This window comes from Hesperophylax consimilis, chromosome 11 (assembly GCF_061612785.1).
Source record: "Hesperophylax consimilis isolate HC1 chromosome 11, BYU_Hcon_1.0, whole genome shotgun sequence".
NCBI lineage: Eukaryota > Metazoa > Arthropoda > Insecta > Trichoptera > Limnephilidae > Hesperophylax > Hesperophylax consimilis.
In genome coordinates this window covers 4,338,888-4,356,543 of record NC_142846.1, presented here as the reverse complement: position 1 = coordinate 4,356,543, position 17,656 = coordinate 4,338,888, and the positions used below count along the sequence as shown (strand labels likewise).

At 35.1% G+C, this 17,656-nt stretch overlaps 2 protein-coding genes across 2 annotated transcripts; both read right to left on the bottom strand.

Annotated features, from left to right (window-relative positions):
• Positions 1-1,719: 1,719 nt before the first annotated feature.
• LOC149419670 (uncharacterized) lies at positions 1,720-5,464 on the bottom strand. Its single transcript, XM_089637518.1, has 4 exons — positions 5,343-5,464; positions 3,953-4,859; positions 2,612-2,759; positions 1,720-1,753 (listed from the first exon to the last, which is right to left on the bottom strand). The coding sequence occupies exons 2-4, from the start codon at positions 4,833-4,835 to the stop codon at positions 1,720-1,722; spliced, it is 1,065 nt and encodes a 354-aa protein (XP_089493644.1). The 5' UTR covers positions 4,836-4,859; positions 5,343-5,464.
• Positions 5,465-11,870: 6,406 nt separating this feature from the next.
• LOC149419669 (ribonuclease H2 subunit A) lies at positions 11,871-17,562 on the bottom strand. Its single transcript, XM_089636979.1, has 5 exons — positions 17,371-17,562; positions 16,745-16,974; positions 16,267-16,410; positions 14,061-14,208; positions 11,871-12,157 (listed from the first exon to the last, which is right to left on the bottom strand). The coding sequence occupies exons 1-5, from the start codon at positions 17,549-17,551 to the stop codon at positions 11,871-11,873; spliced, it is 990 nt and encodes a 329-aa protein (XP_089493105.1). The 5' UTR covers positions 17,552-17,562.
• Positions 17,563-17,656: the final 94 nt, after the last annotated feature.

Below are 17,656 nucleotides of genomic sequence, written 5' to 3'. Positions count from 1 at the left end.
GACTTTGGCATCCCCAATTGGTATATGTTGTGAGGCTGGGTGTTGTGGGGATGGGAAGGAGATGGGAAAAAATAAGTTAGTGGAGTACCTTGCTATTCAGATCTGGTCACCAAACATGGTAAAAGTAAAACTTATTAGCCTTTAACCTAAATAAAATGTGATTAATTAGATAGATACCTGCCTAAACATGTATATGTATACGTATTTGTTCATAGTTTCATTGGGACAAACACAACTATGTTTAAATCGTTTACTAAAATAGTCTTAAAAACATTATCGAATAACGGTAAACTTTATGTTACAACTTACTACATGGCAAGATTTAGGTGTTCGTGTCTAATTAAGTAAGTAGGTTCAACAACATCAACAATGAAATTCGTGACTTCATTATTAGGTATGGGACGCTTTATGAATACGCAATACCTACATTCTTAAAATGCGTGGAATATTATCTGTGCCACTAAAATAATTTTAACATGCTGAAAACGTATGGTTCTTCCACTGAGAGCTCCATCGGTAGCTCTCTTTCAGTTTTATGTGGCGTTTATGAGATGGGGAGTGGTTATAATGAACACGTAATGCAGGCCATTTTCTTTTCCGACTTATTGTCCGGGTTAAATCTTCCCCACAGGAAAAACTAAACCCTTCCACACACTTTTCCACAAATGATTATCTAGTCAATCCACATTTTGCAAGTGCATTATATAAGCATAATAAATACAAAATAATACAAAAACAACACGTCAAATCACCAGAGATCAAATGGGAAAATAATTCACCTACTCCAGATATTTTCATATCAGAGGGTTCAGCTCGGTAGAACTTCTAATTGGACCTATAAATTCTACTGATCCCTCAATATAAATATTTAAAAATAATAACAAATTTCAAATACAAGGAATTATTATTTCACTTGTTTTTAAACTATGGTAAATAGGTTTATGTAAGAAATTTTGAGGGTGTAAGTTATGTGGATATTCAGATCTGGTTAATGATCATTTTTACGCACTCCGTGGTCGAGGGGTAAGGCTCTCGACTAGCAATCCGAAGGTCGCGAGTTCACAACCCGGCGTGCGCAAGTAAATTATTTTTTTATGAATTTTTGTTATAGTACCTACCTATACATGAGGCATGTTCGAGAGTGGGAAATACTCTCAGCATCACCTAGGTGTAAGACCAACTTTCAGAATTGAAACGTAGTTTAAAATGATATTTGCCGTATTTGGTGCCGTTAGATACTAGCCCACCTTCCTCTTCCCCATCTCGATTCCCTCCACCACTACCTTCAGACTCACAACATACCATAATAATTGGGGATGCCATAGTCTTACTGGTTCCAGACGATTGGAAGCAGTTGGGACTCTTGTGTATAAAAAAAGTCAACGCTCATTTCGATTCGAATGGTGGTCTTTCAACGAGGCGATACTGAGAGTAAATACCACCCTGATCATGAAGGAGATGTGGAGAAAAAAACAAACAAACAAAAAAGTTCTTGTATTTAATAAATAAATTCATTTTTTATTTACACTGACAATTGTTTCAATAAATAATTAAATTTAACATAAATCTATAAAGGACTGAAGGACTGCACATTTTCGAGAAGCAGCCACACCTTCAAATATTTTAAATATTCGAAAAGGTTCTGATTCAATATGTCCGCTTTCGAAAATTGGTTATTTTTCGTAATTTCTTTGGCAAGCTTAAAATCTACGCAATCTCTTAGTTGTCATTTCCATTGAACATGTCCACCATACTGAAAAAAAAAAACAATTTTTTTGTTAGTATTTGTCTTTACTCAATCATTCTGAATTTAAATATGTCTCATAATACATTATCCATCTTGCTTTACGTTCCTACCACAAAACTTCAGGGGAAAACATAATTAATATAATTATGAGAAAACTAACTTTAAAGCTCAAAGACAAAAGATGTCCTTTTTTAATTTGCTTGCTATTTACGAAAACTTTACACAAATATACCCCACACTTTCAGATGTTTAAAGATGTTAGATACAAACGACGTGGGTATATAGAAATTAATAAAAATTAACTTAGTTTCACACTACGTTTTTCGGACAAACAATTTTTTTAACCCCTAGAGCAAGTTTGGGAGATATTTCTCCCAGCCTGTACGGACTGATAAAAGTCAATATATCTCATTTTGTGTAATAATAAAAAATTAGTGAGATATATTATTTAAACAGTGTTAGAAAAATAAAACACCACGCATTTAGTTTGCATACAAAAGATTACCATAGACACTACCGAATTTTTTTTAATATTTCTATGAAACAACATATAGCATTGGAAGAATATTTGAACATTTTTTGTAAACATTGTTAAACAAAACGCAAAAAAGTGAAGTGACAATAACTTCTATAATTATTTTGCGTGATTAAATATCTTAACAGGTATTTATTGGTATTGCAGTTTACATGATAAAAACCATTGGTAAGCATTTTAAAAACCTTTTCTATAATAATCACAGATATACAAAAGAATTGCTGTGTTCGATAAAATTAATCATAAATAACCACATCCTGAAATTACAATATTTTAATTAAATATGAACTAAATCGGTGACAAATGGAATTAATATTAAGATAGGTTACCTGGTGAAAGTATATTCCTCATTGACCCTGTCCAGGACAGACTTCATGCGGCAGCCCACATCTTCACAACCTCTCTGCTGCTGGGAGTAGGTGTCGATGGCATGCTGGACGAATGCCCACAAAGTGTTGATGCTCTGGTCTGTGCGTGCTGATGGAGTAATAAATGGATTAAATTATTGCTATTTTATTTGTAACTGTTCTAAAATAAATTACATCTAATGGTCTAAGTGTGTGTTTTAAAGATGGCCGTAATTTAGGCCTACTGATCAACAAAGCCAAAACAAAACTAATAGTGATCGAGAGAGCAAACAACTTTAATGTTCTCATGGAAACAGTACATAACTAGGCTGGTCCATAAGTGATGAAGGAGGCTGTGAAACAGAAGTAAAAAGAAGAATTTGCATGACAGAAAACGCCATGAGTAAAATGCAAATGATATGGAGTGGCAGAGGTATAACGAAGATGAGACTCGTCGGGCGCTGATTTTACCCATATTATCGTATTAAATGTGAATCAGAAACATGGACACATAGATCCAGCGAAAGAAAGCGCATAAACGCTCTCGATTCCATGGAAAGCCAGAAGCACTAATATATTTTTCTGCAGGCATCCAATAATATGCCATCAACTGCCTGCTTACAACGTATCAAGAAGCTTTGGACACGTTGCTTGCCAAGCCGGGAACTCCAACAAGGAGAATTTCATGATCACCGACATATTGTTTGGCAGGAGAAGCAGAGGAATGTCACCAATACGCTGGAGTGACCAAGTATCATTGGCGTCCAGTACGTCGGTGTCCTTGGGTCTTCGAAGAGTGGAGGAGCTTTGCCCACCGTCAAAGTTGGTGTGGAGGTCGTAAACCTCAGCAACGAGGAACCAACTCAAGAAGAGGTGTTAGTTTTGCATTGTTGATATTTGACATCAAGGGTGGTAATACTAGTCATAGTAATCGATTCGGAAGGGCACAAATATTTTTAGAAATAGTGTAAAAATTATCATGGAGTGGTCTTTTTAGGGGATCATGTAAAGTAGGTATATTATTTAATGAGGGTGTGACAAGCACCGAACTGATGTAAATTTAAGTTTTTTTCAACCATTGGTATCAATGATGAATGTCAAGATTTTTTAAAAGGGAATACATTTTAAATTTAAGAAATTATGATCGTATTATGGCAAAAAAAACTCTCATTTCTTCAGTTTATCACAGTTCTGAAGACATTGTAAACTAAAAATAGAACTACGGATGAGTAAAAACCAAAAACGATAAAAAATTACTTCAATTTAAGACTACAGAATACCAATTTGTAAAAAAATGCACATTTTATAAGTGAATAAAATTACCTTCAGCGTTGTAGCGGAACTGTCCATCATCATCATCACCATGACCGCCGTCTTTCTTGTAATGGATCAACTTTGGGATAAACAGCAGCAGACAGATTACAGCGATAAACTTAACGATCTTCTTGAAAATGATCAGCTTCAGGATTATCTTGCCCAGCGTGAACAGATCCAACTTCAACTTTATCTTGTCGAAGAATGAAGACATTCCGTATGGAATCCCATAGTCTTGTTTGATTGGAGCACCATAGTTTGAACCGCTCGGTCCATATCCGTAAGATCCCGTAGGAGGTCCATAACTTGGCTTCACATGGTGCTGATGGTGGTAGTTTGGAACCCCATAGTTTCCTTGCGGAAAATAGTTATCAGAGACAGCGTATCCATTATCATAGCCATTATAATTATTGTTGTGGCCGTCATTATAGAAATTGTTTGGTTCTGCATATGGTCCTGTTGGGAAACTACCTTCCCTTCGTACGGGGGTGTTTTTGACTTGTTGACTGACTGGAGGATTGTTAACAGTTAATAAAGGCCTGTTGACAAGTACTAAAGGCTTGTTAACAGGTACTAAAGGCTTGTTAGCAATAGAAACAAGAGGTTTATTAACAGCTACTGATGGTTTGTTAACGGTTTGTGTTATTCTACTTCCATCTTGATTGGCTGCTGTAACGTAGACAACTGAGCTCCTGTCAGATTTCACAGAGTTTCTTGAGTTGCTTAGCGCTGACAAGTAAGAATCTTGCGTAAGTCTAGGAGTTTCATCAACGTTATTATTTTCAGAAGTATTTTTTATAATTTCTGTGCTGTTTTGTATTTCTTCTGCTGCGTGCAAGGTAAGCTGTGTTCCGACCAGGAAAAATAATACAAAGGCCTTGCAATAAGCCATTTTTGTGGATAAATATAGTTTGGGCTGAAAAAAAAAACAATTTTCTTAACAATTTTTTTTTCATAATTGATTAGATTACTGATGAGATAATAAAAATATTATTAAAGTATCATCGAAAACAACTATATTATTTAGGGAGAGATGAGATTAACATTTGAAAAAATATCACCCCCAGTTACATATTTTTCAATAATAATGAAGTATATTTTTTGAATTTTTTATTTAATTATAGACATAACGATATGTTTCATTATTGGAAATCGTTTCCACATTGAACACAAATGTTATTAAAGGTATCACCTCCTTGAAATTAAAGTATAAAAATAACGATTTTAATCAATCAAAACGATGGTTCGGTATCAGTTCAATCAACCCCTTTAAAAACATTAAGTAAATAAATACCATTAGTCAGGTACAACTTTCTACTTTTCTTACATCACAATAAATAATCTTCTAAAACCAACGTGCATTTAAAGTGTATTTTAATGTAAAATTGCGAATTATTACCACTAAAACGAAACAGAACTTGAAAACGTGTCACATGAAATCACAATACATGTGTTTGGTTGACCATGAACTGGTGCCAACTAGAAGGAGCACCTCACTGCACGTTGCACTGCCAAACTCTATTCCGAAGCGACTGGTGTCTAAGTGAATTAATTGTCCATAATATAAACACGATGATTTGGGCTCACTGGTATCGAGAGCTATCAGGAATTTTCCCGTAACATCGTTCAGTGGCGGGGAAGAATGAGATGACCTTGATCCTGATTTGTGTCAGATTTTTAATGGGTGATTAAAAATCTGACACAAATCAGGATCAAGGTCATCTCATTCTTTCCCATGGGTGCGCATAAATTCCCGATGAATTTTCAGCTTCAAATAATAATAATAATAATTCAATAGATTGTAATATATTTTATACATCATATTTGAATTTATTATATTGAAAAAATTCAAGAGGAATGTCAAACAACGCAATCTACAAACAGCATACCAATAATTCTAGAGATTAAAATCAAACAACATTATCCACACACAAACATACATCGGTAATATGTCTTTTTGTATACAACGTTTTTTAACTTTAAAAAAAAAATATTGGTATGTTTATGTAGATAACTTTGCTTGACTTTATATTAAACCCTGGAATTATTTGTAACTTTGCTCGAGTTTAAAAAGCCCTAGAATTATTTTACGTTTTTTGTAGATAACTTTGTTTGACTTTATATTGAGCCCTGTGATTATTTGTACGTTTTTTGTAGATAAGGTTGCTTGACTTTATATTAAGCCCTTGAATCATTTGTACGTTTTTTGTAGATAACTTTGTTTGACTTTATATTAGGCCATGTACGCTTTTTGTAAATAACTTTACTCGACTTTATATTAAGCCCTAGTACCTACAATCATTTACCTAAAAATATTTTTGGACTGTTGCAATTTACATGCAATCGGAATTTCGTTGAGAAAATTCATCGCAAGTATTTCTTTTTTCATGTTTTCTTGCTTGTGGATGACGGAAAAAACTATTTGGGTAGGTACCTACTTAGATATATTAGGAAATTAAGAAAAATAATTTTATTTAAAAACTACCTACATACTAAAAAATAACTACCTACATGATATGTGAGACAAATTTTAAATTTTCATCATATAAGATACCTAGATCTTTGATATGAGACATATTTTTAAGAGGAACATTATTGATGCTATAATGACTATAATGAGACATACCTAGTAGGAATTTCTAGAGAATGATGTAAATTGACACTTTTCAATACATACATAGAATTCATTATAATTACACTACTCCTGTAAGGGATCAAGATTACATTGAAGAATTTTACAATCATTGATGGAGGTAATCGTTTTGTAAATCTCGAGGTCATCGGCGAACAAAAGTATGTTTATTTGTGTCTATCGAGGTTTGTGGCTTCTGTAAAGACTCCATCAAGACTTATCACCTACCTACCTCTATAAGGATCATATAAGACTCTCTCAAGGTTTGCAGCGACAACGATGTGTAAATATGTATGTATTTTCTTTCGTAACATAAACTTTTGAGGTTTTTCTAATCAAGAATCTTAATTTATCACAAAATTCAAGCGCTTTTGAGCTATTGCCATTTGAATGTTCGAATTTCAAAAAACAATTTATATATGAGTACTTAATTACCAACATGTAAATTGTAGTATTCTATTATTATTTTAAAAACAAGACCAGCGACAGAGTAGGTACCTACCTATCCCTGCCTGTTATTTATTTTGCCAGACGATTATTTTTATTCTACATTTGAAATTTGCGTAATTATGGCTTACTTTTGCAGACAATTTAAAAATTGGGTTGAAATAGGTAACATAAACTCTTTTTAGTAATTGGTAGAACTAATGCAGTGAGTTGCCTAAACTTTTATAATAATTTTTTTTTCATATCCTAATATTTTGCTAGATTGTGACTTTTCGACTAGTTGATGCTTAAATATTTTTGTGTTGCGCTACTGTCGAATACTTCACAATAAGGAGTGCGCCTTACGAATTATATGCAAGGAATACTAATCAACTTACTGACCAACAATGTGTGAATAATGGGGTCTCGCGCGAGGAACTGTTTTCTTTTATTGCTTACGGACCTTTCGGTCTAAATTTCGTCCTCTGTAAAGGTCGGAACCCAGTAACATACATTAACCACATGTCTCCGTCAGGGAAGGCAGTTATTCATTATTCACACTACAAGTTAGTAGTGTTGGATGATGATTCATTGATTCTAGGCGCATTTCAGGACGCATGAATAGGCAATAGTCTGAAATTGAATAGATTATTAACTAATCTTGATAGTCAACAACTGTGCGACATTCATTTGAACCGTTTGTTGGTAGATTTATTTGCTTCAATTTGTGATTTATTTATTAGGATGTATTTGATGGTATTTAGAGATCTGGGAAATTGACCTCAATTTGTGAAAAGAGCAGAATATATCATTTTTTGTGATTCAATTAAAATGACAATATATATATATATATATATTGCGGGAAAGTCGCAATAGGAACAAAGCGATGGGTTGAGAAAGTCCTGCTGGAGAGGTAGAAAGATCTCCCTCAACCAGTCTCTCGAGATCTGGCCCGCCATACAGTAGGTGAGTAGAAGACCTAGACAATCCTCACACCATGAACCCAGATACTCCTGGTCAGCGGCGTAGCTACCTAGGGGCTACGCGGGGCAGTGCCCCGGGGCCCTCAAGCTCAGGGGGCCCTCGAATCTTTACCAGAAATCTCGATCGAACTGAACTTTTGGAAATTTCTCCCATTTTCAAAATAAATATGACAGGTTGCTACTTGCAACCCCACTTTAATCATGACAACTCAGTTGAGAGAAATTCAAAAGTTATGCCTAGGGAATTCTCCTAAATTCTTTCTGTAGGTTGACAGTGTTGGGATAGTGATATGTGCGTCATTCTCCAACGACACTTGTAGCGTATTAAAATATGGATAAAAAGAAGAAACCCAGTGGTGCCTTTAAACGCAAACAACGCCAAGAAAGAGAAGATAGTAAACAAAAATTGCCCAAAATTGACAAGTTTTTTAGTAAGCCTTCTGCAAGTACATCTGGCCAAAATATTTCTATTGATAGTGACTCAAATAATGTGGTAACTGCAGTGTTGGTTGAGAAGCCTACTGAAGAACATTCGACAATTATTGCAGTTGGAGATACCTCCGGCGCCGATCATGTGAACGTGGATGATGTTTGCATGACACACATAAGAGCGGAGGGTTTGGAGGAACCACAGACCTCAAATCTTCTTATGACTTGGGAAACTTCACGAACAAAATATTAAGTGATAACGAAAAACGTCAAATTCTTGATATGGGGCCTTTACAGCCTTCAGGACCTTTTCCAACAGACATCAACCAGAACAATAAGTGTTTTTCAAAATCGTACTACTTTTCGTGTTCTAAATATGGACCAGTTAATCGTTTTTGGTTGTGTTATTCCAAAATACTAGACGCTGCCTATTATCAACCCTGCTGGTTATTTGCTTCACAAAGGAATAATGTTTGGTGTACGGGAATTCGAGATTAGAAGCATTTATCAGAAAGAATTAAACAACACAGTTGTTCGAGTGGCCATTCGGAAGCATGTACTGTGTATGAATTTTGGAATAAAAACGATACTAATATTATCGACAAGGAACATGAAAATGAAATTCGCAAAGAAGCATCATTTGTTCTTCAAAGGTTATGCGATATCATACTTACCCTAGCAAAGAGTTATTTGGCTTTGAGAGGACATCAAGAAGACTTAAGTCAGAAAGGATACCATCTGTCTGTATCTGTCCTTTGTAGAGCTTGTCGCCCGATATGATCACATTTTGCGGCAAGTATTTGGATATGCTCAAAGGTAATAATAATTATTTCTAAGTTTTTTATCGTTTTATTTTGTTTAACTTGACTTGACTTTTTTGAAATTGTGTTTTTTATGTTTTTAGGATCTACAATATATATGAGTGCAACAATTCAAAATGAAATGATTGAGAGCCTGGGGACCAAACTCGAAACCCATCTACTAGAACAAATTAGAGCGTCACCGTTTTTTCCCATCATAATGGATACGACTAAATAGAGGGTCAATACGATGTCTGCAATAAAACTTCGTTATTTTGATATTATCAAAGCATTATCAGAAATAGTTCTAAAGAGTCCTAATAAAGATGAGCGTAGTGAAGCAGAGAGTATTAAAACAAAAATGCTAAATTTCGAGTTCGTGTTGCTTTGCGAATTCATGCACAGTGTATTGAACGACATCAATTATGCATCCAAAACTTTACAAAAATGCAACATCAATTTGGGCGAGGTGAGTAAAGTTTTAGCAGAGACCAAAGCAAAGTTGCAAATTTATAGAAATGATTTCGAATTATTCAAGTGCAAAGCCTAGATTTTCTAACACCAACATTTTTATTACATGTTGATGAAGCTTTATTACAAAAGTGTGACGAATTCCAAAGAAAATATTCAGATATAATAGGCCCTAGTTTTTCACTTCAATTTATTAATATTTACCATCTAGTTTTACCTCAACTAACTCAAGCATGGACTGTTCACCAATTATGTAAGGAAATAATGAACAAATATGGAGTGCTAGAATGCGACCTAACGGAAGTATTTAAAGCAATGTTATTATTCTTTACAATTCCTGTTACTTCTGCAGCAGCTGAAAGGTCATTTAGCAAATTAAAAATAATAAATAAAATAAAAAAATAATATTTATGAAATCAGATGGGCCAAACTCGACTCCGACATTTATCGCTAATAGCAATTAAAAACAAAACCGCATCAAGCCTGGATTTAAACGAAGTCATTGATACTTTTGCGAAAACTAAAGCTAGAAAAAAATTGTAAATATAATTGTTATTTAGTCAGTTGGTAGGCCCGACCTTTATATAATAAACCCTTGAATCTTCTCTATTTCGTTTTATTAGCCAAACCTACACCAAGAATTAATTGTAATTTATGTTGTTACTGTTTAATATTTTTATTACCTGCCCTGCAGTTTGCAGTGCACAAAAAAGAGCTTAAGTAGCTTATCATTTTTAAAGTGTTTGTATATTTCATATTTTTATTTGATAAAACCTAATCAGTTTACATAGCAGTTAGGGCCCCATTTTTTTATTTGCCCCAGGGCCCTTGGTTACCTAGCTACGCCACTGCTCCTGGTAAGTCACCAAATGTAGCGAACCAATTGGGGTGACCTATTGCAGAGTTGTTGGTTATCCAATGAATGGTTCCCCGGGCGGCGGTACCCATACCCACCTCCGAAATTGAAATATATATGTGTGTGTCTCAAAAAATATAAAAACATATTTTAAGAGTCATAATAGTAATTTAGGCACTTGCATAATTATTTCACCTTCTCATTTTTGGAGAGTTGATGGTGCCTAGGTAATATTTCATAATAGCGGGTTCAGACGTTTCGATTTTAGTTGATCAACTTTTATTGAACATCAAGATTTCTAACTGAAAAGTTGATCAACTAAAATTGAAACACCTGAACCCGCTATTAAAGTTGGTCGATATTCCTGTCCCGGTTCCTTTGCTAAAATTTTCTTGAAACCGGTTATTTTTTTGGATTATATATAAAAAATATTATGAAAATCGTCAAAGTGCTAAATAATATATATTTAACTTCAATATTGAACTTTGTGGCGGTACATACTAAAATATCTTTTGGTCAAAGAAACTATTTATATCAGGCAACACTTTTGTTTAATATTCTTCCAAATCATACTAAGTCTATCAATTACTTAGTTAAATTTAAAAAGTTAGTTAAGATGTTTGTATTGACAGACGATTGTCTTAATATTTTTTCATCATTGTCCTTAATACGATTTTATATAAGTCCCATTTGCTAAAAACTCTATGTCACGCTAATTTTATTGTCTTTATTATCTACTTTTTTTCTTCTGGGAATAATAATTAACGATTATTTGTGGTCCAAATATTGTTACAATATACTCTCAAATTACCCATCTTTTAACTCCTCTAATTCATATTTTTTATTTCTTTTTTAAATATTTTGTGTTTGCATGTAGTGTTACTTTATGTTTGTGATTACTCTATGTTTGCTTCACTCAAATGTAAATTGTTAACCTCGATACAGGCTGAGTACTGGTGAGGTTGATTTTTATGAGAAAAAACATGATTTGAGATGCAATAAATAAATTTAGAAAAGGTAAAATAAGTATGATAACGATTGGTACATACCTACCTTTTCATATTTTTTGAACAAAGAGTTAATATCTATGACAAGAATGTCAACCTGCATAAATCAGGAGACCATTAAAAAATCTCACAAATACCTAAATTTAAAATTTTTTTTTTTGGGAACTCATCATAAGTACTAACTGTCCTGAGCCAGCGGACTATTACATCTCCGATGGGGTATGTCGTGAGGCTGAAGGAATTTGGGGAGAGGAAGGTTGTGCAGTAACTGAAATAAGGAAAATAAAATAAATACAAAAGTAATTTATTAAAATAAACAATCATCAAAAGCTATCGGTGATATGCAAAAATCTCTCCGTAAAAAACGGGTGTCTTTTCTTTTTCCTCTCCCCATCGTCTCCGTTGGCGCAGAAGAAGGAGCTAATCCTCTTCATTCCGGCTGTAGCCGCGTTCTTCTTCTTGGTGGGCTCGTCCTCTTCCTCGTCCCAAGATACGGAGTATGCGTGCCCTTCGAGGGCTGTGTCGGCAGTGGACCAGCTGAACCTCACCAGCTGCGGGTAGCCAAATACTGGATCGATGAAGTCCTTGATGAATTTTTTGGTCACCGGATCTGTTCATTAAAAGAGAAAGGTGGTGGTTTGGATCTAGAGTGAAATGATAATGCGGCAATATTAATGCTATTATACACAACATTTCTTACAAAAATTCCCCAAATTTGGGATGCCATAGTGCCATTAGTTCTGGGTAGTTGGGACTCTTGTACGGTAACTCACAATGCTGCCCAAATTGGTGGCGATAAGCAGGGGGTATAATTCCAATCGAAAATTTGAACTGAAATATTGTGACGGCATATGATTGCCTAACGATATCCACCAATGAAAAACTCTGAAAGTCTGTGGAATAAACTTTTAGAGTTTTTCATTGGTGGATAACATAATAAGTAGGCTCCAAATGAGAATTTTTCTGTCTGTATATTGGCATATCTATGGTTTTTTAGGACCAATTTTTTCATACAAAAAGCCTGAAGTTATCGATCGATAACCATATAGTGGTTGTATGTATTTTTGGATAATAAATAAATACATTAAAAAATTTTAGATCTCGACAACAGCGCCACCTCCGTCATATAATCCAGGCCTCTTAAAGACCCAAATCAAAAAAATCCCTTCCTGCAGCCCCTACCTTAAGGGGGGGCTAGGGTTTTAAAAATTTTTTTTTTGCATTTTTTTTAAATAAATGCTTAATATGTTAAGAATATTGTGTTCAAATTTCAAGTTGATTGGAGCAAAATTGACGAAGCTACGAGTATTTTTATACCTGTCGGATTTTAATCCCTACCTGACCATACGTATAAGCCGAGCAGAGCAGGAAGCTGAGAGACAAACTAAAGAAGGCAGGATTCGTCGTAGACAGGAGCAAAAAGGTGCTTTAGACATCATGGATGATAGCAACATCCTTTATGGACCTGGCATTGATGATTCAGTGTGAGGTAAGCCGATAAAATTTGCTTATAAACGTTTAATACCAGATTTTTTAGGGTTCAAAACTTTATAGCGTTTTTCCCACAACTCACGTTTTCAAAGTCGGTCCCCGTCATAATTTCAAAACTACTGCACCGATCCTTTTGAAATTTTGAAAACTATTTCTGTACATAATTTACGAGGTAACGCTGGAGAGTTTTTTTTCAAATTTGTTAATAATTATTATTTTACAATAACAAATTAGCAACAGAGTGGAAGATACTACCAGTATCGCCCTGGTGTAAGACCACCATTCAGAATTGAAATGTTGCTCCAAATGGCTTTAGCCGTGTTTAGTGACTAGATCTGAATAGCCAGGTACTTCCCTACCTTCCTCTTTCCCTTCCCCACTTACCTTCAGCCTCACAACATCCCCCAATTGGGGATGCCATAGTCTCACTGGCTCCAGACGGGAGCAGTTGGGACTCTTGTGAGGTATTCACTATAAAAAAAAAAAAATTAAAAAAAATTTGCCGATTTTTTTCACTAAAAATAGCGTTTTTCCCTTCAATATGTTCCAAAAAAGTGAAAAATTAAAATTTCGAAAAACCCTCCCAGCGTTACCTGGGAAAAACTATTATCTAACGAATGAACTTTAATTTTTTGATTTCAGATGACCCAGCACCGAGTTATGAGGGGCACCGCCATTCTACTTTTTTTTGAGACACGTCCGAATAATTGCTGCCATTGCCGTGTTTTTTGATATTTCTCCGTGAAAATTTTATACAACATTCTTAAAATGTCATACTTTACTGTCCTATTAGATTTAATAAAGAAATTTTAAATGTGTTGTCACAAAAAATTCACAAAAAAATGCCTTTTTTCGTACGAATTAACCCTAGCCCCCCCTTAACACACCTCACCATACCGCCCCGCCTACCTCAACACTGCTCAACTAGGTGGCGAAATAGTTCCCCCATCTTTACACTGTGTAGATGTTGTATATGCGCTTTCGAGACGGTGACATAAAATAATAATAACTTTGAAACATACCCCCAGGATATCCACTCCCAAACCCTTTCTCGTTTAATTCAATCCCTTCCTGGAATTTCCACACCTTCAGGGCATGGTCCCTTGATACCTTTGCGGCTATACTGGCCGCTGATACAATGGGGTATGTAGAGTCAGCTTTTTTCGCAACCTGAAATTTTTACAAATAAAGTAGGACACATGAACCTGAAAATCTTATAGAGGAAGAGTCGGATATACTTCTTGAAAGAGGATTGGATCAGGGGCCCTAGCACAGTCAAATCGATAACTTAACAATATTGGATTGTAGTGTGATGGGGTAAATAAATCACAACAACAAATAAGTGTAAGTATTTTCAAAGTTTCTGCATATTCACATTCACAGTTTTATGCAAATAAATCAACAACAAGGATAATTATTGTCACAAGTGTCACTGTTCACTGTTCAAATGATTACTAGGCACTTCAGTCTGTTATACACAATGGGCCGGTGCGTGGAGTGTAGGCGCGGTGCGTGGAGCGGGGGACGGTTTCCCCATCGCAGTTTGTACGAGATTGACCGAACGACTGACTTGTAGTACTCCGCAACTGCACTTATATATAGGGTCACATGCATCTACTACAGACGGGAACATTTCAGACAATTCAAGTAGCTCGATCCGTCTTCGTTATTATTCTCGAACGTACGAGATGCGATCTTCGCTGCGCATATAGAAGATGTAAAATGTTCTATAACGTACTACGAATGATTCTCGTAGCCTGGCGCTACAACACAGGAATACGCCACAGGATCAATAGGCTTAACTAATGACAATTTAATACTGATTTCCCAAGCACGGGTGTGCTCATTATCATTAGGTGTGTCGCTAGCCATGCCGATGTTGACTACGAAATAAATAAGAAATCGTCCGACGATATCAACGCTAGCGGATATTGTCTATGGATCGGCATTCCTAAATGTCCAAAGTGAAACTCAATAATTTTAAAGGTTGATTATCGTCAATTTACATTGTTTTTTTTTACTAAGACATCATGATATTATTAAATACTCAATTTAATATACATTGGAAGTCCTCTTGTACTTTTTCAAAAAACAAAGGGATTTAATTGGTAAATGAGGTCTTTAGTCATAACTAGTGTTATTATGAACAACTTTCTGAATTGCGTTTTTTAATCAATTCAATGTCTTTCAATTCTACGAGCCTCGTTAGTCTTCCTCTGCTCATTAACCTTTCCTTATCTGTGGTGTGTATTTACTACACATTGCTTCTAATAACTTTAATAACTCTATAAATATAATAAATTCTGAGTTCAGATTTTAAGTATTCCTCCGTCATACATTTATGCACTGAATTAAAAAATAATATTTTACATAGTTTTCAAATTCAATTAAAAATCAGAGATTTTTGTTAAAAATCGGTAACATATACACCAATACAATCAACCGTGTGATACTAATACGCGAAGAGTGTGCGAGGAAATGACACGCTATTGATGTCCCGCTTTAATTTGCTATGCGTGAACATGAGACATCCACACGTCTGCAGTTGTATTTTGATTTAGACCATCGATACCTACGACCGCACAGCTGTGTTTGTGCCAGCCGCTAGCCAATCGCCCGCGAACTGTCGTTAGATGTGGACTCTTCGCACGTTTCTTTAGCATCTGCCGATGGTTTTTTCATGTTTTCAGCAATTAAATTACAATTATTATCACGTTTGACATAAAATATAATAAACGTAATCGATTGAATGCAATGAATATTCATATTTTTCCGATATTAAATCGCTTATTTTGAGATGTGTATTGACTACACAGCACCGGAACGCGTGGATTTTTTTAGCACAGTAAGGGAAAGGTTAATAAAACAGTAATTTTGCATGACAAACTAATTATCAAAAGAATTGTGTCTATCGACAGTTAACTGAAGTTTATCTGACACCCCGCTCTAAATTTGACTTTTGTCTATCGGTCGTCGAAATATTTTATATTAACTGTTGACAAAGCCGCCTAAAACCGCCTAATGACCATGATGATAGATTTAGTCAATATCGTATTGTTAAAAGGTTTTATCGATCGACCGTGCTATTGCTCCAGTAAGGGAAGTACTGAGAACTGAAGGTGAATGACGAGGGACAGCAGCCAGTGGAGAGTATTTGTAGAGGACAGATTGGTATAATGATAATAAAGTAAGATCTTGTTGAAACTACAAAGAGTTTGAATAACATACCGTTATTTTGTATTCTGGAAATATGAGGGATAATTTGGCTTGATATTTCTCCGGGGGACCAACTGTGTCTACATATACTTCGGCTATGTTCACTCCTTGGTCTCCTGCTCTCTTGATAAGTTCAATGGCCGAATTCATGGAAACCTAAAACAAATAAACATCATAAACCAAAGATAATTGTTACCAGATTAATCAGCAGAAAAGAAAATAGAGTATTGCACATTATACTACATCCTCTTCACCCAACTCTCCGAGGACACGGCGTGACGGTTACTTGAGAAAAAAACACTAAAATAGCTCAAAAATAAAAGAATAAAAAGTACCTGCCTATGGACACAATATAGTCATCAAAAGAACCCTTTAAAACAATGTTGTTGGTAAGTAGGTTCTTACAAAAGCTCATCCTTATGTCAAGGTAACTACCTACTTACCTAAGAGAGAATATTATTTTTTTTAAAGATTTTTTTCTAGTATCTACCTCATTCAATGAAGATTTTGATCTCCGAAACATGCTGTTGCATATGAAGTTGGGAGATATAATGTCAACGGCCCACCCCACAGTTGAGGTGGAAGTCTCGTCTTTGGACATCTTCTGAAATATATCCTCCCTTTTCTCCTCGGTCAAAGTTTTGGAGTCTGCGCATCCCAGGTCCTTTAGAATATCAGTCTTAGAGATGGGGCAAAATGCAATGCCGTATACCATGGGACCTAAAATAGGGCAGTAAAATATAGGAAAGCTGACTCACTCACAAGAATAAATAAAAATTAAATTCTTCCATACAGAATTAAGTGAAATGCATAAATTAACAAGTTTTTTCATACAAAATGGCGATAGCTGATCATACTTGATCTTAACAACGGTTTTAGTTGGTTTTGAATCATAATGGAACATTAGTGATTCATGTGATAATGCAAAAGTTTGGCAGTTGATACGAAGCTTTCATCGCGCAAGCTTTAGGTAAGATAGATTGTTTGGTCAACGAAGAGTTCAATATTATTTAATGAGAGTGTTACAAGGTCAAAATTGTGATGAATACACTACTTGTTAATTTTAGTCTTATTGATTTAACAAGAATTTAGAGATTTGGCGCCAAAGTTACTAACCTAAAACTGGTCCTCTTCCAGCTTCATCGACACCAAGCACGCACGGTTCGTCTTTACAAATCTGCGGAATTGCATTGAAATAAATAAGGTTTTCGGAATTGTCATGACTTGCAATGAAGGGACCGAGAGATTCTAAAGAATCTATCGACAAAGGCGCTTCCATTTTTTGAACTTCAGACATTTTGGAACATCTGTCGCATCTGTCAAAACAAAGCGAGCGATCGCCATACCCCTAACTGTTAGCAGCCATGTCAGTGGGAAAATGTATTTATTTATAAGTTACGAG